General features: G+C 40.8%; 2 protein-coding genes across 2 annotated transcripts in view; one reads left to right on the top strand and one right to left on the bottom strand.

Moving 5' to 3' along the window:
* The window catches only part of PPP2R3B (protein phosphatase 2 regulatory subunit B''beta), a 50,323-nt gene extending 35,048 nt beyond the window's left edge, over window positions 1–15,275 (top strand). Inside the window, exons 7-14 of the mRNA XM_005151404.3 lie at window positions 1,881–1,967; window positions 2,386–2,542; window positions 6,230–6,278; window positions 7,403–7,492; window positions 8,316–8,491; window positions 11,723–11,841; window positions 11,924–12,030; window positions 14,104–15,275. Of these exons, the coding sequence (XP_005151461.2) occupies window positions 1,881–1,967; window positions 2,386–2,542; window positions 6,230–6,278; window positions 7,403–7,492; window positions 8,316–8,491; window positions 11,723–11,841; window positions 11,924–12,030; window positions 14,104–14,248 (930 nt within the window). The 3' untranslated portion in view covers window positions 14,249–15,275. The remainder of the gene's footprint in view (window positions 1–1,880; window positions 1,968–2,385; window positions 2,543–6,229; window positions 6,279–7,402; window positions 7,493–8,315; window positions 8,492–11,722; window positions 11,842–11,923; window positions 12,031–14,103) is intronic.
* Window positions 13,132–26,987, bottom strand: part of LOC101868377 (cohesin subunit SA-2-like) — a 62,734-nt gene continuing 48,878 nt past the window's right edge. The window contains exons 28-34 of the mRNA XM_013129624.3: window positions 26,372–26,526; window positions 26,135–26,263; window positions 21,675–21,865; window positions 20,325–20,499; window positions 19,257–19,350; window positions 16,000–17,755; window positions 13,132–15,129 (exon numbers count right to left, since the gene is read on the bottom strand). Coding sequence (XP_012985078.3) covers window positions 17,747–17,755; window positions 19,257–19,350; window positions 20,325–20,499; window positions 21,675–21,865; window positions 26,135–26,263; window positions 26,372–26,526 — 753 coding nt within the window. The 3' untranslated portion in view covers window positions 13,132–15,129; window positions 16,000–17,746. The remainder of the gene's footprint in view (window positions 15,130–15,999; window positions 17,756–19,256; window positions 19,351–20,324; window positions 20,500–21,674; window positions 21,866–26,134; window positions 26,264–26,371; window positions 26,527–26,987) is intronic.

The raw sequence follows: 26,987 nt of genomic DNA, 5'->3' as shown, positions 1-26,987 counted from the left end.
GTGTTTGTATATACATACATATATGTGTGTATGTGTACATATATACATTACATAGATCTCTTCAGTGAAGCAAGTGTCTTGTCAATGTTGTTCAGCCATGGAAGTAATTGGTTCTGTCTGCTAGGCTCTAGTACAGATTGTTTGGACAGTCTAGTGGTAAAGTCGAGTACAGTACGAAAAAGGTAAAGCTGAAATATGTTAAAAACATTTGCCCTGACAAATGAGATACTGCATTTAATCTGCAAGTACATTAAGCATTTATCTGAACTATGAGTTCGTGAAATTGTAATCTCTGTATTGCACCTTTTCCTCTTCTTTCTTACAAGCCACTGTGCAGCATAGTAAGGAGGGCAATTCTCTGACAATTTGCTTATACCCCACTTCTGTTCACTGTAGAAAAACGTTTAAGTCTGTTCCCAGTTGTCTTTAGCAAACATTCAATTTTGTTTTTATTTTTAGCCCAGTGAAATGTATAGCAGATGAGATAATGACATGCAGATGGATTAAGTTGCAAAGCTAAGGCAAAACCTTTTTTGAAAAAAATTGCTTTGTAGTGAAAGCCAAAAATGGGCCTTCCCTAAACTCATGATTAGAATTAAGCTAATTAATTTTCAGAAGTATGCTAGCCTATTCTCCTTTCTGCATTTATTGAGCCAGCTGTTCTTGCTCAAAGTAAGAGCCCTAGAGCTTGGTGCATGCTACAGTTTAAGCTTTATTTTAAAACTTTCTGAATAAATTACTCTTCTATTTTTTATTTAGAAATTATTGGTTTGCTTAAACTATTGATTTACTGCAATTAAATTCTGAAGTGATAAAAACTTAAAACCTCCTCTCAACTAAAGACTTCGTTATTTATTTGGGGGAAGAGGGCTCCCAAAGAGATGGGGTTTTTAGCTAGTAAAATGAAACACTACACATGCAATATTTAGTCTTGCTAATTCACAGGTATAATCAATCTCCAATTAAGCAGTTATAGTTCATAATATGTTTAGATTTTGTCTGCTTGTGTTATTGGCGAATGACTGACTTGAAATATATCCCTGGTTGACAGAAAAAAGGCATATTTTAAAGTCTTTAGTTTGTGCACCCAAACTAAACAAAGTATGCTGGATACAAGAGCTTACCAAAATAATGTACATGTAAAACCGTTTTAAGTGAAAGTGTTGGATACTCAACTGAATGCATTTGTTTCTGGTTCCAGTATCAGTCATGGCACAAGAGCTAGTCATCCTTCTCACATAGACTTGTTTTGTTTTGTTTTTCAGTTAGAAAACATTTATTTTCTTCTTTTAATGTCTTTGACAGAGTTTTGCTTTTAAGTTACTTTTTAAAGTAACTTTAAATAGAATAAAATTAAATGGGGGGAAAACATGTTCTTTCTGCACCTGCAGGAAGTATTTCTGTCACATGTTAATTTCTTGTATCTGCAGGCTTCAGAAGTAGCAACATCCCCCTGTATTCTGATCCTTAAACAGTCACTATTCTATTTCTGTAACTTCATTTATGAAGTAAAATACTCCTATAGTAATATAGGTACTTAAATCTGAAGTAATGAGATACATTAGTGTGTTTACTAGATGATATCCTGTTGATCTCAAAGACTGGGAGGTAGTGAAATTGCCAATAAACATACGCTGAATAGCATGCAATTATTCTGCAACTTGACTGTGTGAGATATGGGTACTGCAGCATTGAAATAAGACTTAATCGAGATGATTTTAGATACAGGATTTAGAAATGGTTTGGTAAAAAGATGTATAAGAGAAGCATCAACCTGCTAAGTAATGAGAAGAATAGAAGTAGGGGGTAGTAGGTTCCTGTAATACAGCTGAGCTAATCCTGATCTTTGTCACCATCTTTTCATTTTCTGTTTCTTACAGGTTATACAGAGAATATTTTATACAGTAAATAGGTCCTGGTCTGGGAAAATAACTTGTAACGAGCTCAGGAAAAGCAACTTTTTGCAGGTACATAATTTCTAAAGCTTTGCAAGGCAGATGTTTCTACAAGTTTAAAAACTGCATTAACTAAATGCATAAGGAAGTAACATAAATAGAATTTATTTCTTTTCCAAAAAGTAGTGAAGGCTTAATAGTATTAGTTCTCATACACTGTAACATGTCTAAATGTCATCTTTTATCTAGAGCTGTATATATGTGTATGTGTTTAGTCTGGCTGACCTTCTCATTCTTTTGTGGCCATGTTAGTTTTCTACCTTGTGTTCAGTCTTTGCTGCCATGCTGCATGGTGTGCACTGTCTCTTAAGATAAAAAATGCTCCATTGAAATAGCCTTAGATATTAACTTGGTTATGAGAACTTGGATCATTCAACAAATGGCTTACAAATTTTTTTTTAATGTGTTCTGTTTATTCTTCTGATAATAGAATGTGGCATTATTGGAAGAGGAAGCTGATATTAACCAGCTGACAGATTACTTCTCATATGAACATTTTTATGTTATCTATTGCAAATTTTGGGAGCTGGATACAGACCATGACCTCTATATCGACCGGAAGGATTTAGCTCGACATAATGATCATGGTATGACAAATGAAGCAACTTTGTTTATATGTATTAAATAATCTGTAAACTTTCAGCTGAGGAAGTGGTTAACTGCCAAAGCTGATGTTCATGAGTCTGGTATAGCTGATCCTGCTGACTCAGTGAAATAAAGCAGGACAAGTAACCTATGACACTGCTCTGTGTCTTACAATATCAAATCTGAGGAAAATTCTGAATTTGAATTCTAATCTTGCCAAAGAAGTAGGCAAAAAAATCGTTGTCTTGATATATTATTAATAGTCGTATTTGGCAGTTTGGAGTTACCTTGGAAACAGTCCATTTTACCAGTATTGTTCAAGAATTGTGATTCTTATGACAAGGAATGAAAAGAGTAGAAAAAGGCAAATACGTTCAGTTATTTGGCTTAAAGTTTTGCCAACTCAGTTGCAGTACATCTTGGTTTATTACTATTTAGCAGCTTCACATTTTCTTCATTCTCCCTATTCAATGAGTCTTGCACACTTGTACCTTGTATGGAACTGTTGGATTTTGGATTTTTTTTTGTTTGGTTTGTTGGTTGGTTGGTAGGGTTTTTTTAAGCTTTGTATCCATTATTACCTTAAAAATGTACCCTTCACAACTGGAATACTTACTTAAGCACAACATTTTTATGGTCTATTATCTCACATTAAAAAGAATAAACACAAGCCTGCCTGACCAATTTGGTGGCCTTCTATGACGGAGCTACAAAAGTGATGGACAGGGGTGGAGCAGTTGACATCATCTACCTGGACTTGTGCAAAGCGTTCGATACTGTCCCACATGACATCCTTGTCTCTAAATTGGAGTGTCATCAATTTGATAGGTGGACCACTTGGTGGATAAAGAACTGGCTGGATGGTCGCACTCAAAGAGTTGTGGTCAACGGTTCAATGTCTGGCTGGAGATCAGTAACGAGTGGTGTCCCTCAGGGATTGGTGTTGGGACCGGTCTTGTTTAATATCTTTGTTGCTGACACGGACAATGGAACTGAGTGTGCCCTCAGCAAGTTTGCCAATGACACCAAGCTGTGTGGTTCTGTTGATATGCTGGAGGGAAGGAATGCCATTCAGAGGGACCTTGACACGCTTGTGAGGTGGGCTGATGCCAACCTCCTGAAGTTTAACCATGCCAAGTGCAAGGTGCTACACCTGGGTCGGAGCAAGCCCAGGCACAGCTACAGGTTGGGGAAAAAAGGAAATTCATGGTAGTCCTGCGGAGAAGGACTTGGGGGTGTTAGTCAATGAGAAAATGAACATGAGCCAGCTTCAGTGTGCACCTGCAGCCCAGGAAGCCAACCGTATCCTGGGCTGCATCAAAAGGAGCGTGACCAGCAGGTCAAAAGAGGTGATTCTGCCCCTCTACTCTGCTCTCGTGAGACCTCACTTGGAGCATTGTGTGCAGTTCTGGTGTCCTCAACATAAAAAGGACATGGTACTGTTAGAACAAGTCCAGAGGAGGGCCACAAGGATGATCAGGGGGCTGGAGCACCTCCTGTATGAAGACAGGCTGAGAAAGTTGGGGCTGTGCAGCCTGGAGAAGGCTGTGTGGAGACCTCATAGCAGCCTTCCAGTATCTGAAGGGGGCCTACAGGGATGCTGGTGAGGGACTATTCATTAGGGACTATAGTGATAGGACAAGGGGTAACGGGTTGAAACTTAAACAGGGGAGGTTTAGATTGGATATACGGAAGAAATTCTTTACTGTGAGGGTGGTGAGGTACTGGAACGGGTTGCCCAGGGAGGTAGTGAATGCTCCATCCCTGGCAGTGTTCAAGGCCAGGTTGGATGAAGCCTTGGGTGATATGGTTTAGTGTGAGGTGTCCCTGCCATGGCAGGGGGGTTGGAACTAGATGATCTTAAGGTCTTTTCCAACCCTAACTATTCTATGATTCTATGAAATCTGACTGCTTCTGCAGCTTGCCCACTGAAGTCTGACTACACTTTAGGACACTGAAGAAAAAAAACTTTCATTTGAGTGATTGCTCTACTGAGTTAGTACACTATAGAAGGGAAGCTGAACTGATACAGTGCTGCTTGTGATTCAGTTTTGCATCCTTTAAACCATGGAATACTTGTTAAAGCTTTACAGCTGCTGCTGAATGAGAAATAGACTAAATAAAGAGTATATAATGGATATGATAACCCAACTTTAAACTTCAAGTGTGGGGATTTTTTGCATGTCAACAGTAGATAATCTGATTTTATCAATTCCTTCCTTTTGTACTGTCACTGTGTCGTGGTTTAAACCCAGCCATGCAGCCCATTCACTCACTCCCCCCCATCCTCCCCCAACTCCCGAAGAGTTGGGGAGGAGAATCAAAAGAATGTAGCTCCCACGGGTTGAGATAAGAACAGTTTAATAACCAAGGTATAACATAAATCACTGCTGCTACTACCAATAATAATAATGATAAAGCAAATAACAAGTGAAGAGAATAAAACATCCTACCAGCCATCAACTGATAACTCACCCCACCCTGCCCGACCAAGCACCGACCGATACCTCCTGCAACCCCCCAGAGCTCCAGCCCTTCCGGGTAACTCTCAGTTACATCCTGGGTATGACATGCTATGGTATGGAATACCTCTTTGGCTAGCCTGGGTCAGGTGTCCTGTCTCTCCTTCCTCCTAGCTTCCCCTCCTCCCTGGCAGAGCATGAGCTCAGAAAGTCCTTGGACAAACCAAACATTTGAGCAGTAACTAAAAACATAAGTGCTACCAGCAGCCATTCCCAGGCCGAAAGTCAAAACCCAGCAGCGCACCAGCTACTAAGAAGGAGAAAAAATGACTGCTACTGCTGAACCCAGGACACACTAGTCTAAAATTAGGCTAGATGAAACACTTATATGGAGTAAGAAAATATTCAAGTATGTAACTATTGTTAAGACTGAGCAACTTCAGTGTTTCAAAAGTAGATAGGGAGAAGTGGCAGCACTTACGTCTGAAAAATTGGCTGTCCTACAGTTCTGGGGATAAATGCTAAGTGGGGACTAGCATCCTTACTGGAATAATACAGCAATAGCCTTACCAGAAGTACATAAAACATGAACTATTTGAATGTTTAACCACCTGCTTCAATTATCAGTATTTCTACAATGCTAAAAAAATATTTCAAAGCTGGAATAATAAGTAATTCTCCTTCTGTGAGAGTAGTATCATGTGCTGCTTTGAGTACCATCCACAAATTCTTCAGGATAAATTGAATATCCTTTATATAGAGAGTACTCAGTTAAGACATGTCTCTGAAATCCCTGAAATGGTTTCAAAATAGAAGCATGGATCAGAACCATGTCAGAAATAGACCCATGTCAGAATCAGTTAGGCATGCTCATTATGTATGAATGTGCCAATTCTATTGTGGCTTTTTGCCAAGGTCATATAAATGTAATGGCACTGGAAAACATGACTGACTTGTCAAAGAACTGGTAAATACTGTCATATTAATCAGCCAATTTTATTACACTGCTATTTCTGTATCAAGTCTGGATCAAAACTCATTGGTTCTGGCTTTGCTTTGAAGACTTTGTATTGAGTGATCCTCTCCAAGAGGACTTAAAGGGATTAATGAGCACTAGATCTTTCTCACAGGTGTGTCTAAGAGGATTCCAGTAAACTTTTCAACTAGACAGCACAAAGCAAAAATGACTTGTATATAACTGACACAATTTTAAACCTTTTTTCACAGCAATTTCAAATAGAATGATAGAGCGGATCTTCTCAGGAGCAGTAACAAGGTATTTATTTTGTATGCTGATCTAAATCCAATTTAATGTTTGCTTGTTAAACAGTGTGACATTCCCAGAAAAAGAATATTTTTCCCTTGAAATGGAACTGTGATTTTTCAAGATTTAGTACTGTAATAGTACTGGAGTGCTCTTGAAACCTTTGGCACAGTCCAAGTTCTTTACTCTCCTTTTGTTATCCATATTAACATTGCCATTGGATGTTGTACAGTTTAGCAGGGATGGGAATGAGGAAGGGAGGAGATGTTGGCATTGTTGCTTTTCCATTCTTCAAATCTGTGAAATTTTCAAATGGAACTGAGCTTTTCAGTACTATTTGAAATACCAATGCTTATTGCATCAAATAAGCAAATAAATTTTCAAAACTGGCCTCCATTTCTGACAGTCATTCTTCATTTTTTCCCACTTGGGTTGACTTCCTCTTGTGTATTTATGACATTTTTAGTCATTTTTGAAATATTTTGCTAACACAACATTCACAGATAGAAAGCAACTGAAGAATAAAAGCACAAATGAGGGAGATGACACTTGGCAGGTGTATGTCTAGAGTTTACTCCTTTTTGGGGGGAGGGAGGGAAAATAGGCACCGTATTTTTCTAGACATCTTGAGGAAATAAATGTTTTTTAGGAATGAAATATATTATATTTAGCAACTGCCAACCTAACTTTTTACTAAACAAGTTAACCATGTGTCTTCAGAACGTAGTTGAGTGCTGTGCTCTGTGGTGTGGGAGTAGAAAGAGACGGTTACATTCTTGCCATGAACACTTCCTAAATGGCTCTTCTGTTAAAAACTTATGTAAAATCTCTTCTATTAACAGCTAAGCAGTGGTATTCCTGCCCAGGAAGGAAAGCTCTAAGTCCTTCTGGAAAGGTGCTACCTCCCTCTTCCACCTTCTACCTACCTTCCTGTGTAGTAGAAACAGAACACAGCACACAAGCTCTTATCCTGAATGATCAAAGTAGTCTGTGACAAGTCACCTTACAAACAGTGCATCATTTAGGAGTAAATAAACTGTTAATAGCACCAAGGAAAATAATTGTAGATTTTGGTTAGTAAAAACTAGGTGCTTTGAAATAAATTTTCTCTCCATTTTTCCTCATTGGCCTTCAAGAGGTAGAAAAGCCCCAAAAGATGGGAAAATTAGCTACGCTGACTTTGTCTGGTTTTTAATATCTGAAGAGGACAAGAAGACACCAACTAGGTAAGACTGAATTTATATTTTAACAGAAATAAAGACTGACTTTATTGAATGGCTTTCCAGTCCTTAAATGGGGACCACTAATGTTCAGCTAGAAATCTAATGGAAGAAGCTGAACTATGTGCTTTGGGTGACCTTGCTTGAGCCAGGAGGTTGGACTGGAAGACCCCCAGTGGTCCCTTCCAGCCTCAACCATTCTGTGATTCTGTGAGTGAAAAACTTGCCCGATTCTTCTCCTTACTTCATTCTTAGTTATTAATATATCTTGTTGCTGCTGCTTTGCAATTTTATTTTAATGACTTCTAAGAAGCTAATTAAATGTTATTGTTCCATGCTGTGTGTAGCCTTCTTACAGACAGATCATAGATAAAGGAAGCTGCAGTTGTTTCATGCCACCGGTGGCTTTGGAAACTATACAGCTAGCATAAGTTTTAGGATATTGATAAGAAACCTATTGCATGACATGTCACTGGCTTTTTCAATATAAAAAAAAAAGAACTTGGGTTTTGATGCATCAATTGAATTTTTTCATTGTCTCCCTTGAGTTTCTATGTAAAACCACATTTTAGTCCTCTTCTCCTTCACCTACTCAACTAACAAGTGTGTTTTCACATGCAGTAATGTATGTCATGGGAAATACCAGTATCTCTTACCACAGTAGATGGTGTTTGTTTAATAACTTTATGTGACATTATGGAAGGTAGTCTTATTTCTAGTTTTGTATCTGTAAGTAGCGTAGCCTTTAAAACAGGCAACATAAATTTGTAACTAATGAAATATTGTAGTAAGTTTGTGTAAACAGTTCTTTGCTATTACTGAATTTCAGCATTGAATACTGGTTTCGCTGCATGGATCTTGATGGGGATGGTGCTTTGTCTATGTATGAATTAGAGTATTTTTATGAAGAACAGTGCCAAAAATTAGATAACATGGCCATAGAACCTCTGCCATTTGAAGACTGTTTGTGCCAGATGCTGGATCTTGTGAAGCCACAATATGAAGGTAATAAAATCCTTCTCCATCTGTAACTTCTGTTTCTCTGGATTAGGGTTTAGTGCACCCTTAAGAGAACTCAGTTGGTCATACAAAGAATACTCCTCTAGGTTGCCTTTTCTCTAAAGTCTGTTAGAGCTTATTGGTCAACTGGTCCGCCAACAGCAGGCAAGCATTCATTTTCATACTAAAATCTAATATGTTGCTTTAAAATTCCTTATAGGCTTTTATTTTGGACTTGTAGCCATGTTTGGTCTTAAATGAAATCTTGTCACAATGTGGGTGAGGTGATGCTCTGAAGAAGAACTCTTGACTGTTCCATTCATTTGCCTGTTACTAGTTCCAGTACTCATTTAATTGAGATTTCTTCAGAGGGAACAGTTTCTAAACAGGTGGTTTAGTTGTCTCTGTAGAGACATGGCATGATGCTCACATCATATTTGCCCTCCTGAGCTGCTCATTGCTAAAAATCTTTTTGCATGTCTTGCTAAACACATTGCTGTAGTGTTGGAAGAGTGCTGCATGTTCATGGCCTCTCTCTCTATGCTGTTCCTGGTATGTCTCAGGTTGTCGCCATGATGGATTAGTCTTCAGGGATTTGTATCTAACCTTGTTATCTCAACACTTGACCACAGATGGCATTAATAACTCTTATTATGGCTGTACTTTCTAATGTGAAGTTCAGTGTGTAAAAGGACTTGGAATCCTTGTAGAAACTCTGCATTACAATAAATTTAGAGCTTGCCTATTTGCTCTTTAAGTATTTGATAGGAGTAGCAACCTCTAATGCATAAATTAACATCTGCTGGTTTTCATGGTAAAAGAAAATTGTTGACCATCTTCTTTAATGCTTTTATTCAGCAAATGTGATGTTGTGCTAGTGTTCCACATTTAGATACTTGGAGATGAAGCATTGAAGTTTTTCTACTTGAATGTCATGTTACCTTAGCTGAGTGCTGAGCAGGGTGGTTCTGTTTACTATCTGTACAATTATGGTTAGAAAATCAAATAATGGTCTTGCTTATTGCCCACCTTTCTAGTATTAAGAATATTTAAATTACATGAAAGTTTATTTTGAAAAGGCAGTTGTCTTATTGAGACATGGGGTGGGGGGTGTTTGCATGCTAAGGGAATTGAGAGAGCTCGAAACTAGAACATGAAGTTTTATATTCTTATTTAAGCCAAGTTAAATGGATTTGGTAGGTGAAAACACTTTTCTAAAACTTTTATAGGTTATAAAAACCTATACATGAAAAAAAGAGTATTAAGTATGTTTTGGCTGGGAGCTTAATCCTAGACAGTGATGGAATGAAGTCTTAGCCCAGCATTGCATAATGGATGTGGAGTGGGGAGCACTTAAGGTGAAATGAAGCAAGCTCTGAGGAACACATCTGTGTTACAGGGTTGCCTCCTCAACTCAGGGTTCCCTCCCAGTCTTGCACATTATGCTTCTAAAAGGCAGGCATTTTCAGTAGTGTTTCTGTTCTGCACATCAAAAGGGACAAGATAGATGTGTCTCTCTTATATCATGAAGATGATAAAAGGCGGCTGTGAAACACAGCCAAGATGAGTTATTTAGGGCAACAAGGATGAAAACCAATTGTGATGGGTTGATGTTGGGTTTTATGTTGCTGGTTTTGATTTATTTTTTTTTTATAAAAACTGAGTGATGTTTAAAAGGTGGGTTAGGAGACAAACTTCAGTTGTTTTCCCAACACAAAAGCTAGCAACATAAACTGACATTTCACTCAAGAGGTGTGAAACAAAAGAAGATACTTTCATACAGTTATGGCTAAACTGTGGTATGCTTCGCTGCAGGATGCTCTGTGTACCCAAAAGCAAATTCTTTAATTTTTGGAGACCTGAATTATCTCTATTTCAGTCTTTTTTTGTTGTTTGTTCTGGGGTTTTTTTTGTTTGTTTATTTGTTGGTTTGGGTTTGTTTTTTTCTTTGCTGGTCTTTGAGAGACAAGAGCAGGTATCTACATGAGTAGGCATCAACACAAGTATTAGGTGCTTAAGCTCCCATTGCAGTAAATGGAAACTGGAGCACAAATCACCCAACCAAATATAGGTGTCTAACTTAAATTGGGAGCTTATATAACTAGGATTCAAACCATTTGCTTGGTTGTGGAGTTGCTGCCACTTGAGATGGCCCAACACATCAGACATCTGTGTGGTCCTGACAGATACAACACAGGTGCCATGAGACATTTGTGTCTATCTGGAGCATTAGCTATAAGCCACGCAGAATACATTAACGCACTTCACATGGCAGCAGATGTAAGCGTGGCAACCATTTCCAAGTGGGATTCAGCTTTTGCTTCCTTCCATTGTCCTTGAGTTATACTTTATTAGAGACTGGGATAGTCTGCTAAGGAGTACTGTTCGAAGTCTGGCGTTTATTGAACTCTTCCGTAACATCTGCTATTAGTCACTCTTTGACTGACAACAGAAGATTGGCCATATTTCAGGTGAATCAATAAAGGGGAGTTTTAAGGATAGTCACCTGTCTTTCCACTGTATATCTGGTATTTTTTGGTCTTTCTGCAGAAGCTGAACATTCAGCTTTTAAATAATAATTCTGAGACACCTGACAAATACTTCTAACACTAACAGATCCATTGATTTGATTCTTTAAAGCAGCACTTCAAAAACAACCACCAAACAAACCAAACACATCTGAGCATTTAGCTTTCCTCTCAAACAGTAAATATTGATCAGGCTGGACAGCGGTGACAAACTAGGCTCTATGAAAAACTCATCTGTATGAAGCATAGTCACATGCTGTCATCTGTCATACATTTTTCTTTTCAAATCAGGGAGTAGAAAGGGCCATTGCCAGAGGAGATTCCTCTGGCACTATCCGAGTGCTACACAAGCACTTCCTGGGAAGAAATAGCAAGCTCATGGAGACTTTGCTCTCTTGAGGAAGCTTAGGCAACTGTCTTAAATGATTTTTAGTAGATAAGGAAGATAGAGTGCATCTCACTTCAACATACTGAAGACAGCAGGATAAAGCTAAAGCAAGTAACTAATCTGAAATATTTAAAAGCTTTGTCCACTTTGAAGGACTCATCTCTAGATGTGTCATCTGTTCCCTTCAGTCCCGTTGCATTTAGCATCAGTGACAAATGCTCTTGAGCATAATGACAACTTAACTTTTGAATAGCGTTCCTCCACTATTTGAGAAAGGATAATTTCAGCTCTTAATATTTTTTCTCATAATCTTCTTTACAGGAAAAATTACTCTGCACGACTTAAAGCGATGTAAGTTGACAAACGTGTTTTTTGACACTTTTTTCAACATTGAAAAATACCTTGACCATGAACAGAAGGATCAGTTTTCCATGTTGCGGGTGAGTATGAAGCTTTAAAAGTCCTTAGCTACGTGCTTAACAATGAATGAGGTTTTGTATAACTTGTGATATGCTTGTTTAGGATAGTGACGGGGAAAGCCAAGAGCTCTCTGACTGGGAGAAGTATGCTGCTGAAGAGTATGATATCTTGGTAGCAGAAGAGGCAGCAAGTGACCAGTGGAATGACGGGTAAGAATGTAGCAGGAGGGTTGGTGTAGAGCCTCACCATCACTATTGTCCTTGATGCTATTTTTGTAAAATGTTGCTATTTGTCATGTTCAACTCTGTGCTCAGTGAGGGAGGAAGAACCTTTCCTGTAACTCAAATATTTACTTGAGAATTTGTTTTAGGCTTTTCTCCCTCTTCTGTTGGTCTGTTTATCAAACAACTAGTCATGCATCTCCACCTTCCTGGTGTAAAATTCTGCTGCTGTTGCAATTGTTTAGATTTTGAGTGGTGAGCCCATTTTGCCAGTTTTCAGATACAAAGTTGTGAAATTTGGATGGCTTTGTGACTAAATCTGTCTCAGGTTCACCTAAGAGTTGATAGTTAAGTGCAGGTTTCTTGGATTCCATTAAGATGCTTAATTCTGTCTTGCAGCTCTTAAAGCCTCTTACAGCTTTGCTGTCGAACACCCTGAGAAACTAGTTCTTCTGTCAGTTAAGATCTGTTGAGGGTTTGGACATATGCTTTGTGCTCTGCAAAAGCTAATCCTTAGCTTAGATTGCCAAGGAAGGTTTTCAGCTGTTCCTCTGGCATTCCATCCTGAGACTGCATGTGGTATTGCTGGTGACTGAAACTCACTGGAGGCAAAATAAGTAGTAAGGGACCTGCATGTCAGGAAGTGAGGTTACTCTGCATCTCTGATTAAGGGTTTGAAATTGCTGGTCTGTTGTTGGCAAGTGTAATTTTGTAAAGGTCTAAGATAATGTGTAGGCGCAATTTCACTCCCAAGTGTGGATGGGATACAAATAGCCTCAAGGTGCTTTTATTTGGATTGAGTCATGAACTTGTTGCCTGCAGCTGTTTCTCTGAGCTAAGTCTGTGATAATCATTTAATTATTTCACTTTTATGTGGCTATTGTTTAGACTGAATTTTTAGGTATTTCTCACACCCCAGGCACCCCAAGATATCTGCTCTTGGTGAAGATAAAAGCTGCACAGTTTACAGTCAGTATTCTTAGGGTCAAGTCATGACATTTGCATTAAGAATGTATGCAGGGTGTACCAGAAACTGTGGTTCTGTGGCTTTACATGGAAAAGGGACAAAATTGAAACTAACACACAAAGTGCTTCTCAAATTAAACTTTATTAAAAAAAATTAAGATTTACCTTCAATATTCAGTTTTCAGTAAGCTTCTAAGAGGTCTGGAACACCTAGTTTTCAGGTACTTCCATGAAGTTTGTTCTTCCCCTGGTATAGGCACAGCTTCAGCAATACAGAGAATACATTAAAGGTATTAAACCAGAATCCTAATAACCCTAAAACTTGACAAAGTACACCTTCATTATGTAAATGCACTCCTTAAGGAAAACCAGTGTGTTAGGGTAAGGATAATGTAGGGAGTATGCTGAGATATGGAGAAGATGCATGATAAAACATGCAGTGTGAAACATCCAGTTCTCATTTATTTGAGCCTGGTGTTTGTCAGCTCAAATGGCTCTCCACCTGTAGGTTGTCTCTGGTTTTGGCATTAGCAGATTTGTTACAGATCTTGTAGGGGAAAAACTGACAGTTAAGAAAAACACTGTCCTGTGGAAGCACAGCCTCCAAAATGGTGCCTTTTATTTAGTTACTTTCTGCATCCCTTGTTGGGTTTGATGTGTAAGCCGTAGTTCAACTGTTGACCTTCTGCACAGATGGATAAAAACTGTTATCCCAGTGTTCCTTAAGTTTTGCTGCTTTGTTTCTTTGGGGCATAGATTGTGATGCTTGTTGTCTCCATTAACTACTACTTCGTAATTTGTCAAAGTGTTTCAAGTATCATGCACACAACCATATGGAGGATTTGTTCAAGGCAAGGCTGGATGGAGCTTTGGAGCAAAACTTATGAGCGTGTTACGTTTCTGAGTAGTACCAAAACTCCCTTAAAATCCCTTCCTGCACTGACGGGCTGCAATGACTGCCTGAGGTGAAGTGACTGCTTGACAATCCAGTGTGAATTTTTCATCTTCTTCCTGCAAGTGCCTTGCCACTGTTCTGACTTTTAGTTGGTTCCTGATGCAGGCAGACTCCTTCATTTTCTCTTCGCCTCCTCCCAGGTATGAAGCAGAACTGGATCCTGCAGACCACCAGAAGGCCAGTGTCCTCAAGTACCAAATGGAAAAAAGACCATTTTTTGACGTGCCTTCCCATCTGGCTGATGTAGACTTGGATGAGTATGACTACAAAGAGGACTTTGAGTAGCAGTTACTCGTGGTCAGCACATGCAGAAGAGAAGGGACAGTCTGCAGCGGGTCTGCTACATGCCTGTATGTTCAGCGGGGTTTGTTGCCAGGGAGTCAGCTTAGTTTTGTGCTAAAAATATTTAATCACTACACTACCTTTTAAATAAAAGAAGTGCATTTGTATGGAATGATGAATTTTTTTTTATTTATTCCATAGCCTATAGTTTGTAAAATAGATTTAAAATATTTATTTACAGATGTTGTGTAATTCCTTTTGGAAAGAATAACAATATTTGACTTTAGAGACAAGTAGTCTACTGTTTTTAAGAGAACTGTGTAACTCTCAAAGTTGATGTGTGGTGCACTGACCGTCTCCATCCTGTTTCTGTCCTGGTGTGGGATATGAGGAGACCATTGCCACCAGGCCTGCACTGCAGGTGGCCCCAGGGCAAGGAGGAGTCAGGACTATGAGAGTGCGACTCAGCTCGCGCTTGCAAGCGGAGTCTGACCTGACAAGCTGAGCATCTCAGTGCACAACAAGGAAAGCGAATGCCTGAGACACAAGTTGCTTCTCTTCTCTGTGTGGTCCTTGTTTACCCCAACTCTAATTCTGCTTGCCCTTTTAAACTTCAGTCTTTTCATTGATGTTCATTACAAAAGGATTATTTAATGATGAAGTCTGTTTCATACTTGATCTAAAATGAGTGTGTTCATTCATGGAGAAAGGAACCAATTTTTTTAAAATCCTTTGTATAAATGTTACTTGATCAGTGATGTGCACTAATTTGTTGTGGGCATTCAGCGCTTTTGTCTGTCCCCCCCTTTCAGTTGTTTGCTATTGACACATTCCATGGATATTCATCAGTGTCACAGCAGCTTGAAATTGTTGCCTCACTCTTACTGTTAAAACAGATTTTGTTGGGGAAAAAAAGAAAAAAATGTACAAAAAGATGTAAGTTATTTTTTTGGTTGCAGTGTAGATCTGTTGAAATGTTTAAAGATCATGTTTGTATTTTCAAATAAAGATTTTCATATATGTAATTTAATGGTTGTAGTTATTATGTTGGCCTGCCTACAATTAACTTCTTACTGTTTAAGACATAGTTAAGACACGGAGAGTTACATGTATGCAGTTGGCTGGAAAATTACACTAGGCTAAGTCTTCCTCACCCAAAAGACTGTTGCTGAGCAGCTGGATGTGGTACAGAGATATCTGCTCCACTCCACTCATCCCAGTGTCTGATGCAGACACTTAGAAACTGGTGTCTTAAATAAATAAGCTCACAGCTAATATCTCTTAGTGAACCTTATCAGGGGGAAATCATAGAATCAACTAGGTTGGAAAACACCTCTAATATCACCAACTCCAACCATTACCTCAGGACTGCCAAGACCACCACTAAACCATGTCACTGAACTCAAGATACTTTTGACACTGTGCAAAGGATTCTTAAAACCAGGGGTAATTATTTCAGTTTTAATGGTAACTTGTCAATGTCAAATCTCTCCAGGGCTGGTCAAGTACTCTTCACTGCTTGTCTGTGGTTTGGGGGTTTTGAACAGAAAGAAAGTCACAGACAGCATTTATGTTAAGCTCTGTTCCCCAGTGTGCTGGGGGAAAGGGTGACCAACTGATTTCCAGAAGCTGATCTTGAACTTCTGTTGCTGTTCTGGAGGGGCCAGGGCTGCTGCTCTTCCCTACTCAAAACCCTTGAGCTGGACCTGCCCTGCTGAAAAATGGGCTTCTAAAAGAGCACTGTACAGCCTCACCTGACAATGACACTTCTTTGCTGGTGCTGTGGTACACGGTAGGTCTCTGCTGCAGAGCCTGTAGCTGCTGCTGTGTTTAACAAAGTGGCTACTAAATCCTGCTGTTGTATCTGTGATAACCAAGCTCCTTTTTTCCTGAAGCATATGCGCAGACCAGACCCCGTAGAACAAATCATGGTGTTACCATGGCAGTGCCTTTTCTTTATAAACAGATGAAGGATAAAGATGACTATACCTCTCCAGGAAAGGCAATTCCCATCCCTCATCTTTGGTTACAAGAATGAAAGCATCTGCATGCTTGATGTGTCCCCAGGTATAACTGCATGCTTAGTCCATCAGTATTCTGCCCACCTGTAAATGCTCAGGCCCCAATCCACAGATTAAGGTGGGGAAAGGAAACATCACTATCAATCACATTCCTGGTTTGGGGCAGGGGGAGGGAATTGCAAGGGAGCCAAGAACAAGCTGATCTGAGTGAGAATCAGCACCACATTGAGCAGTGCCACCTCTCCCTGGTGCTCACCTACTGCATGCTTAACTAACTGTGCAAAATGAACCCTAATGGTTTTACCACTGCCACTTCAGGACAGCTGATAACGACCAGGAGCCATTCATGGCTTTCACTTCCATGTCCATGGGAACTCCCATCTCAGTCTGCTTAGTAACAGGGCACACCAGAAGGCCTGCAGCACTGCTGCTGCTCTTCCTCCAGGCTCAGTGAGGGAACAGAAGTGGCACATTCAGTACTAATGGCTGGCAATAGTTCTGTCATTTATTTTACACAGTTACAATCCAAATATATATATATATACAAAAAAAAGAAATAAAAGAAATAAAGCTGATGGGATTAATGCAATGTACAATTCCATGGTGTGGTGACAAAGGGGCAGTCAGCACTCCCTAGCCTACTGCCTCTGAAACACTCTTGCATGAAGATCATTGGCAGATTGTCACTGAAAAAATCCTTTTGAAGGACCATATTTACAGACTATTTACATTGCCTTTTCAGGCTTTACATTTTCCATGATCACTCTGTATGAACAATTTTTTCCAGAGGAAAATACTTGGTCAACTGGCCTGCTGTTTCTTTCTTTGTTACTTGGAGGCCTTGATGCAAACCTCCCAAGAACATGTCCCCATCTACATGGATCACCACCACCACCACTGGAATTTACAAATACTTTCAGGTGATTTGATCCAGATTTTCCATTGCACAAGCAGGAAATGACACAGACAGGTCATCTGCTGCCACCCAGCAGGTCATAGTGCTTGCAGTGGGGCAGGCTCCTTTCTTCCCAGCATTTGTAGAAAGAAACAATTAGATGTCCATCTTGGTTATCTCAAATGGCAATGAATATACTGTCAGAATGCTGCCGCTGAACGGGCTTGAGCAAGTCTGCCTCACCTAGTTTACAGAGCCCTTGACTCAATACCCTGATTCTAAGTCTTAGGTTGGGAGTTTCTCCAGGGCAGCATCAAGGACCAAGATGCAGCTGAGCAATGAATCATGTTCATAACACCTGCAACCTCATAGGTGCAACACCCAAATTGGTAACCCACAAACAGCAACATGGAGAAACCAACCAGTGCCAGCACCAGCTTCTGGAGGGAGCCCGCAGGCAGTGGTTAGGGTTGACATGCATCTCCTGCTGCCTTGGTCAATGCTATCACAACCCCATTTTCAGTTAAATAATTTGCAGAAAGCAATGGCAGCGTGTTCTCCACTCCCATTTATCCTCTCAGTGTCTTAACTGTCCTATACCAGAAGAAAAAAGAAAGATTAAAAATCACATAAGAGAACATAAGAAATCAAAGTATGCAGCATCAAACCTCCTGGCAGCTTGGCCAGAGCAAGCTCTTGGAAAGCATTACATTTGGCTTCCACGAAAGGAAAGAAGCATTTCTGTACCACAAGGTGCCCAGAAAAGGCATTAGAGGGAAAAGGCACATACTAGATAAGTAGTGCATTTTCTGCATGGCTCCAATCTCGGGCCATGGATTAAAATTCTTTTATTACCTATCTTCAATAGGAGCTGCTCCAAGCACATGATCCAAACAAACAATCTCCATTTTAACAGTCATATGATGAAAAAGTCCCTTTTTCCTTCTAGTCCTCTCTAAACAAAAACCCCACCATTCAAATACAAAGAGGAACCATTTGCTCATCTTCATAGGAAAAACTCAATTTACAAACTCAAAAATAACACAAGGTCCTTGAATAGTGGCTCTTATATCCCAGCTAACCAGAGCCACTGCAAACCAAGGGGTTGCTGACTCAGGGCAAAACCTGTCTGCAAGACACCGGGGTGTACATTGCATGAGAAGTTCAGAGGGCAAGGGGACATACAGGAGAGAAACCTAAGGGAACCGCTCAGCCCCTTGCAAAGGCTGACACAGCAAAGCCTTAGAGGATGGGAGAACTCCCAGTAGCTGCAGCACAGGAAATTTCAGGGCCTCTTTCTCCCCCTCCTCCCTTTCACCATAGCCACTGCTGCAAGAATCCTGGTGTACAACACCCCGTTTGAGTCCCTGCAACCCCTGGTCCAAAGGGATGCTGCAAGTACCCATTCCAGGGCTGAGCTCAGACCCAGGCAGACAGCTGCAGTCTTGCCAAACTTTTCTCTGACCCCAAAGGCAATCAGTGCCCACCAGACAACCCCCTAGGCTGCACTGGCTGCCTCTCCAAGCCCACAGGGCTCCACGTGCTTCCCTTCAAATCCACAGCTGGTCTGGGGACAATTTAATCTCTCCCATAGCCTTGACTGGAAAAGGACAAGAAACAAGGGAGGCTCCAGCAAGAACCCTGGGCTGACCAGTGATCAGACACATTCCAAGTGCTTCGATCTAAAGAGCACAATGCAAACACCATTTCTGAAGCAGACATTCCCTGCAGACCATGCAGCTGTGCCATCTCCATAATGTGTCAGTAACACGAAACAACTGCAGCAAATGGCTCTTAATCAAAAAACTTCACAGTATGAGAAAAGAGGAAACCAGATCCTCCTCTTAATGCATCCTAAGCTGGTGCTCAGTGTGCTGAAGGATGTCTCGATGCTACAGTAAGAATTGCCCTAAAAATGCAGATCAAGCTGAAGAAGGAGACTGCAGCTGGAAAGGGAAGAGGGGAAAACCCATTTTCTCAGCCCCAAAGGGGCCACAGAAGTGCTGCTAGATGGGTACTCATGAGATTCTGAACTCACATTCACCCACCTCAACCACAGCTGTCCTCAGAGATGGAAAAATCAAGCTGGAATTACCTGGTCTGCACCAACCACATCAACATCAACATCTTCAGCTGTGTCCTCTGCTTGACCCTCCTCTGAGACCTCTTCTGTCTTAATCTCATATTTGCTGGGGGGGAAAAAAAAAAGCAAAGTCTCAAGAAACTTGCTAACAGAGGCTGCACATTGCACAAGTGTGCTTAAGGCAGAGTAGTTCACGTATGAAGATCTGCTGCTGGGATATTCATGTCAAGGTAGGCCAAAGTTTCTGGCCCAGTATTCCTCAAGTATGAAAGAGGTCATGATCTGAGGAATTGCCAATAAAGCAGTTCAGAAACAAAACATTCATTTAAACAGGGGCTACCTTCACGTTTAATACATTTTTTGTTCTATTTTACTTGTGTTCATGTGGTCCATTGAACAGGTGTCCCAAAAACTGGAAAAATGTGTGTTTTTTCTGGGATTTGTATTTTGTCTTGTAACCTAATATGGGAAACGACACCTATTACCTCAACAAGTGAACAGTATTGAAGCAAAATACCTCAGCTGAGCACTCCGAGTACTTTACAGAGTTCAAAAGTAGACTCCAGACTCCCTACTCCTGCAATACCTCTCTTTCACCCAAGTTCTGTGAGGTTTTAACTTCAAGCAGACATGCACCTCTAGAAGAAAGTCACCAGTTACATAGTGGTTGCCAGCAGATCTGCAGAGACAAAAATCCTCTTTCATTTCCAGAGATGCAGAAAACATTCATTGTGCAGCTGCAGCAAACAGCCAGGGGGGTAACCAACACCACAGGCTTCTAATTAAGGCCAGAGACAAAGAATGGGACAGGGAGCCTTCCTCCTTCCTTGCCTTTTTTCCTTCACACTCGATATTGGCCAGACAGGTTCAGAAGCCCTGCAGGACAATCAGGCTAAAGCAGCAAATGAAATACTGGACTGAGGAAACAAAAACCCCAACCTGTCTGTGGGACACAGCCTGTAAGACAGACAGGAGCGGCACACACCCTGGAAGCATTACAAAGAGTGGAAAGCAGAGGTGGATAGAGAGACCCCAAGTGTCGGTACAAGTGAAGGTGCTTGTAAGACATAACGCTCTCACCAGGATCTTCCACGCAGTCCTCGTGGACAAAGGAATGGCAGGCGTTCCTGCAAGTGCATCTCTTGAGATTTCAATCTCTTCCTGCTCTTGCCTGCTGCAGAGGCAAGCTGGGAAGCAGACTGTGGCTCTGGAGCTTTCCTTGTGGCCTCAGTCTGGCTGGTTTCAGGCAAAGACCCTGTAACAGACAGTGAAGAGACTCATGCTTCAGTCTCCCCTCAGAGGGCTCAAGATGGACCTTTCCAACCTGTTTCCCACAGTAATGAAGCAATGGGGCCAGGCTCAAAGGGAGACCTGGAGAAAAGCATTTGCTTCTAAATGAGCCAGCTAAAAGCCACAAACAAGATAATCTATTTATTTTGCCCACTGGTCATTTTTGCAATCTAGAGTTATGATCTCGGCCCCAGCCCATAGGTGCTATCAGTACTGTTGAGTCTATATAACCCTCCAGAAAAGAGGTCCTCTGGGACACAAAGGAACAAGCCTGATGAAGGCAAGTCACTGAAAAGAAAGGATGTCACCTGAGAAGTCACCTGAGAAAGGATAAGTAAAAAAATAAAGGATGCTCTGGGAAAATTGCCCGTCCTCCACACACAACTGCATGTGTCCACAGCACTTCGCATTTTTACAGGCAATTGTTTCCATAATGGCTTTACTACTTTTAAACAAGTCCCTTCCCCATGCAGCAAATACCTCATTATGGATTGGAAGTCCATGAGAGCTGCTAAAGCCTGGATGCAGCCACCTAACTGTAACTCTTTAAATTAGGAGTATAATTTTACAGGTTCCCTAGAAATTCAAGGACCCTAGCAGATGATTTGGCTCAGATCATCTGGGCTAATGTTCTGGATCAATTTCTAGAAATACCTCTCCTGTCTCTATTATATACAGGGCCTAAAGCAACAATGCCGTTAACAATTAAAAGCAATGAACCAAGTCTCTACAGCACAGACCAATGCCAGAGCTCAGTACAGAGAATTCATCCGGAACAGACTGCCCAGAGAAGTTGTGGCTGCCCCATCAAAGGAAGAGTTCAAGGCCAAGCTGGATGGGGCTTTGGTCTAGTGGTAGGGGTTTGGAACTAGATGGTCTTTAAGGTCCCTTCTAACCCAAACCATTCTGTGATTCTATGATTACCTGAATTTGGCTCACTCAAAGTCTCCAGACCAACCTTACTGCTATTGAGTGATGATGAGACCTTTAACAGCAACACAGCTGAAGGCAAAAACCACAGTTCAAACTGCAAAGTCCACAACTTCCAGCACAGTGTGGCACTGCTAATGCAAAGCATGAAGTGTGTTTTAGCTGGGGCAGTGCAAATACAGCTGGTCCAGAACAGGGAAGCTTTCATACCATTAGACAATTTCCTTTTAAAAGAAGACGTCTTAGATGTGCCCACAGGGGACCACTCTCCTGAACTGCCAAGCACAGAGCTCTCCTCGTCTTCATTTGCCAATAACGAGTTCCTGTACCAAATCAACGGCTGCCATTCGTCTCCTCTGCAAGGCAGTGGTTCTGCTACATACCTCTGTAAGTAAGCATACCTGGAGGAAACCAAAAACAAGCGTTAGAAAACTCAATACCTTTCCCTTCAATATTTAGGAAGCAAGTGCTAGAAAGGCATTTTCCTTCTGCTCTCCACAGGTGCAGACAGAACTGTCAGAGAAAAAGAAAGGGCATCTCTTTTCTCAGAAATATCTGTCATCTCTGAAATATCTGAATATTTAAAATGCAAATGCCTTCAAAACTGAAAGGGTTCTTGAATGTAAGCATTAGAAACAATACCAGATCCACAGGAATCACAGAATTACATCAGTCACTAGAATGCATCGCCTGTTCAGGAAAAGTCATGGTCAGTTGCTGCTGCCAAGAGCAGTTGGAACAGAGCAGAATCTGCAAGGGTGCTCCCCTTGTCCTGGTGGCCCTTTTCTGCGTCACTGACTGAAAAGCAGAAGAGATCCCAGATGAAAGATGCTCAGTGTGGTACAAGAGGATAGCGCATTGGGAAATGGGGGATTTATGCCACGAGTGCCTGTTTTGTCAAAACTAAAACCAAGAACAACCAATTAAACCACTTTTCTATAGTATCATTTCAAATTCAATCCAATTCTCTCAGGTTCCAAATAAAATGTCAAGTGTCTGAAAGATGCAGCTAATAGCTCTACAGTTACAATACACGGGGTGTGGGAAACATTGGTCCAAATGCCTGTTCTGCCTGATCCAATCTGGAGACTTGACATTGAGCCCCCCTGAACTCCAGATGAAGCCATCACCTCTTCTGCAGCAGAGGGGTCTCCTTCAAGCATTCTTCTCAAAAAACAGGACATTTCTGACCCATTCCTGCTTCGTAACAGTAAGAAAACTAAAGTCTGACTCAGGATAAGAAACTGGATATTCACTACATTTCAGCTACAGCTCATCACTTTAAAATCAAGCCCAGTGTTGTTAAAATGGACCCCACCTTTGCAAATACCAGAAGTGATGATTTTAACGCCAGCCTGTGGAGTATATTATTCTTTCTTTGATTAGGAGTGTGGCCTGGAAAACATCAGACATTTCATTTGCTTTGCAAAACAAGAAAACTGGTTCTGGGAGGAGGTTAGGGTAAGCATCGACTCCGAAACAATTAGAGCCCTGGACTCTGGGGGGCCCAGGGATCAAGCAACCCTGGTAATGGAATTTGTTGGTTTCAAACAAGCATGTATTGTAATTACATTTTTAGGGTCTAATCCAACTGCTATCAATGTCAATGGAAAGACTCCTACTGATTCAGGAATCAGGCCCCTCATGCTGCTTGTTATTCAATAATTCATTTCTCGTGTGCATTTTGTAGCACAGAGCAATTGACAAGTCCGATATTTTACTGCTACAGCCTGGGCAATTACAGGGGAGGAGGTTAAAATCCATATACTTTGATGGTGTTGAAATATACTCCTTTCTAACAAATGCCCATATTCTGCATCTCATCTGTTACAGATACACTCACATATGTTCACATACATACCTGGACATCAATCCTATGATTAATAATAAAAATTAAAATAACCAGATGTTTATTTCTAAAAGTTCATGTTGACCTAAAACATTCCATCCAGTAATTTATGATGGAGCTAAACCTAAATATTTCTAAGAGGAAATATAATCTCCAGCCCCTGCAAGGCATTTTAGGACTCCCAGAATAGAAACTGTTACTCTAGAAACTTATTCTGAATGTACTTGTGGATAGAATTGCAATTTCCCCCCTTGTGAATTTTATTGTTTCCCATTTGTTCCCAGCAGCAGGGGGGAGGTCCAAAGCATTAAGAACTGAAGCCAAAGTGCATTCCTTGCTAGGTTCTGTATTTCCCACAAAAGTTTTCAATGAATAAACCTACCTGAATGTATCTAATAATACATTCAGGAATATACTTCTGGAATATATCCGCTGGTGAAGAAGTTAAATATAGCCCAAGGAAAAAATTATTGGGGTTTAGCTTTAAATCTGCCTACTTCAATGACGAATATTTTCCTCTTGTTTAATTAAAAGTTACTCCTTAGAGGTAAATGAAATTACAAAGTTATTCAAGGATGGATTAACAGAAATCTACTCATTGCTCAAGTGTCGCCACACAGATTATAACAGCTCTTTAAAATGCAGACAACATGGACAGAGTTGCACAAAAACTGCACAGAACAGGGCCTGGAGCACCTCCCCAGTGAGAACAGGCTGAGAGAGTTCGGGTTGTTCAAGAAGAGAAGGCTCTGGGGACACATTATTGCAGCCTTCCAGTACCTAAAGGGGGCCTACAAGAAATCCAGAGAGGGACATTTTACAAAGGTGTGTAGGGACAGGACAAGGGGAAATGGTTTTATATCAAAAGAGGGGAGATTCAAATTAGACATTGGGAAATTCTTCCATGTGAGGGTGGTGAGGCGCTGGCACAGGCTGCCCAGAGAAGCTGTGGCTGCCCCATCCATGGCAGTGTTCAAGGCTCAGTTGGATGGACCTTTGAGCAACCTGGTCTCATGGAAGGTGCCCCTGCCCATGGCATGGGGGTTGGAATTGGATGAGCTTTAAGGTGCCTTCCAACCCAAAGCATTCTGTGATTCTATGGTACTGCGACAACCAGTTCTAGTCACAGACCTCAAAGACCGTCTCTGAGAGGAATGCAAGAATATAAAGGGAAACTATCACTACCCATAGATTATCCATATCAGATTTACCAGGAACTGCAATCAGGATATGTCAAATACTTTCCCTCTCTATTCTGCAATTTGGGTTTGAATTAATTTTTCAAAATACATTGCCTGGGTAGCTGGGAATTATTAATAAATTGTGTTTGTCATGTAAAGTAACAGGAAAGTAGACATTTTACCACTCTTGCCCCTTGTTATATAAAAACTGCTTGATGATACTCATGGAAATTATCCTCCAATTTAAGACAAAGCGACACAGGAGCAAACAAGTTATACAGGGCTCAGCAAGACATGATGGCAGATTGGGGGTTTTTTCCATTTCTGCTGACTTCTTCTCCAAAGTGGAATTTTTCTTGTCAGGTACTGGGGTGATTTGCTCAGAAATTCAAACAGGCAGATGCATCTTCATGTTTCATCTTACATTCCCGTGTCTTCAAATATGCTCTCAGGAAAATGGAAATACCTGTTACATATTTTGCAATAGTTTTTTACAGTGGCTGTAAATAGCAGACTGAAGTGCAGAGATCCAGATCCAAAGAAGCAGCACTGACTTGGGAAGAAATGACAAAGGACAAATCGAAGGAAGAACATTACTTCCATCTCAAAATTAACTTAAGTTGAGGCAGGTGAAAAAGAGAATAAGAGACATAGTAATACATCTCTCCGTGCAGATGCATAATTCCCCATGATGCCAAAATAAGGATAACATTCTTATATTATTAAATATAAATATTTAAACCACAGAATCACAGAATAGTTAGGGTTGGAAAGGACATTAAGATCATCTAGTTCCAACCCCCTTACCATGGGCAGGGACACCTCACACTAAACCCTATCACCCAAGGCTTCATCTATACTTCCCCTGTGTATGTTTGAACCCATTACCCGCTGTCCTATCACTATAGTCCTTAAAGGAGAGTCTCTGCCCGGCATCCTTATAGGCCCCCATCCAGATAATGGAAGGCTGCTATGAGGTCTCCATGCAGCCTTCTCTTCTCCAGGCTGATCAGCCCCAACTTTCTCAGCCTATCTTCATATGGGAGGTGCTCCAGTCCTCTGATTGTCCTTGTGGCCCTCCTCTGGACCACTGTATAACATATGCCCAACTAGATCAGGGCATATTCCCCCATAAATAGTAAATTCTTGAACTTCAATGTCCGCATTATGAATAGTGTCATGTGTATTTCTATTCCAAATGCATTCCGTGGATCTCACATAATTGAGCTTGGAAGCTGTGGAATTAAGTCATCACAAAATAATGATCTAGGCACTCTCTTCCTCCATCTTATCTGCTTTACATTTCTGTTCAGAAAAGCAGTACTGCCACTTCACTAGGCAGGCAAGCTGCAGATCTCTCCCATACAAATTTACATTGTCGTTCTTATAGAAAAACTGCCATACATGGCCACAACTATGTCTAGAAATTAACTAGAATGCATACTGCATGTACAATCTGAAATAACTCCTACTGCAAAACCCAACAAGTGTCATCAAGCTAACAGCCTCAGGGGCAAATTGATTTCAAAGGTTCTCTGAAAAGCCCTTGAGCAACTTCTGCAACACTGAAGGTCAAGTGTCCCATGTACAGGGATACACAAAGCAAACTGTGTATGACAATGTACAAGAACTTAACTTACACTAGTCTTTTGTCTGGCTTTAGCAGCTTGTTGGAAAATTCACTGATGATTAACAGAAAGCTCAAGTTAGGAGGCAAGCATTTTCCATGTACTCCATTAGCTCCTTGAAAAGCAAATTCAATCCCTTCCCTATTGGAATAGAAAAAAAAAAGGAAAAAGAAAAACAGTAATAAAACAGACAAACAGACAACGAACAAAGCAATGACAATGGACAAAGTGATGTTACATGGCACATACTTGTGTATCATGGCTACAGATTCTCTAGATTTCACTTGGTCCCAGCCAAATGTTAGTGAAAAGCGACGAGCAAGTTCTTTCATGTTTGTGAAGGACGCAGAGAAGAAGTCCAAACCACCACTGCTGTCGTGGCTTTCTGCATGTGCCTGAAACAGCTGCAAAAGAAGTCTCAGATAAGCAACCATACGTAATCCTACAGGCAAACAAAGCACCAGAAGGACAGAGACACACACAGCAAGCAACAGTTGGCTTCCACAGACAGAAGCCTTACGAAAGAGCTGGTAAGTCATACTTTGGAAATGCATGACTGGAACAACAAGAAGGTACTGACACAAATGACTCTGTTGTGCTAACAGGCATAAATCAAAAAACAAAAATAAAACATGGTGTGCATAAACAGAGAACCAATTCCTGAAGATGGTGGCTCCACTGACCCCATCTCCTGCTGGGACTTCTGAATCAAGCCCCAGAGGCCTAATTTGCCCAAGAAGCTTTTGGAGTATCAGAATGCAAATATAAAGCATCAAGTCTGGCAGCAGCATAGTCCAATTTCTTTAGAGTGAGGCTGGGTCAAAAGCACATTTTGAGCCCAATTAACTATGTTTTGGGGTTTTCT

Source organism: Melopsittacus undulatus, chromosome 2, assembly GCF_012275295.1.
Source record: "Melopsittacus undulatus isolate bMelUnd1 chromosome 2, bMelUnd1.mat.Z, whole genome shotgun sequence".
Classification (NCBI taxonomy): Eukaryota; Metazoa; Chordata; class Aves; order Psittaciformes; family Psittaculidae; genus Melopsittacus; species Melopsittacus undulatus.
The sequence above is the reverse complement of the archived record's forward strand: the minus strand, read 5'-3'. Positions and strand labels throughout refer to the sequence as shown.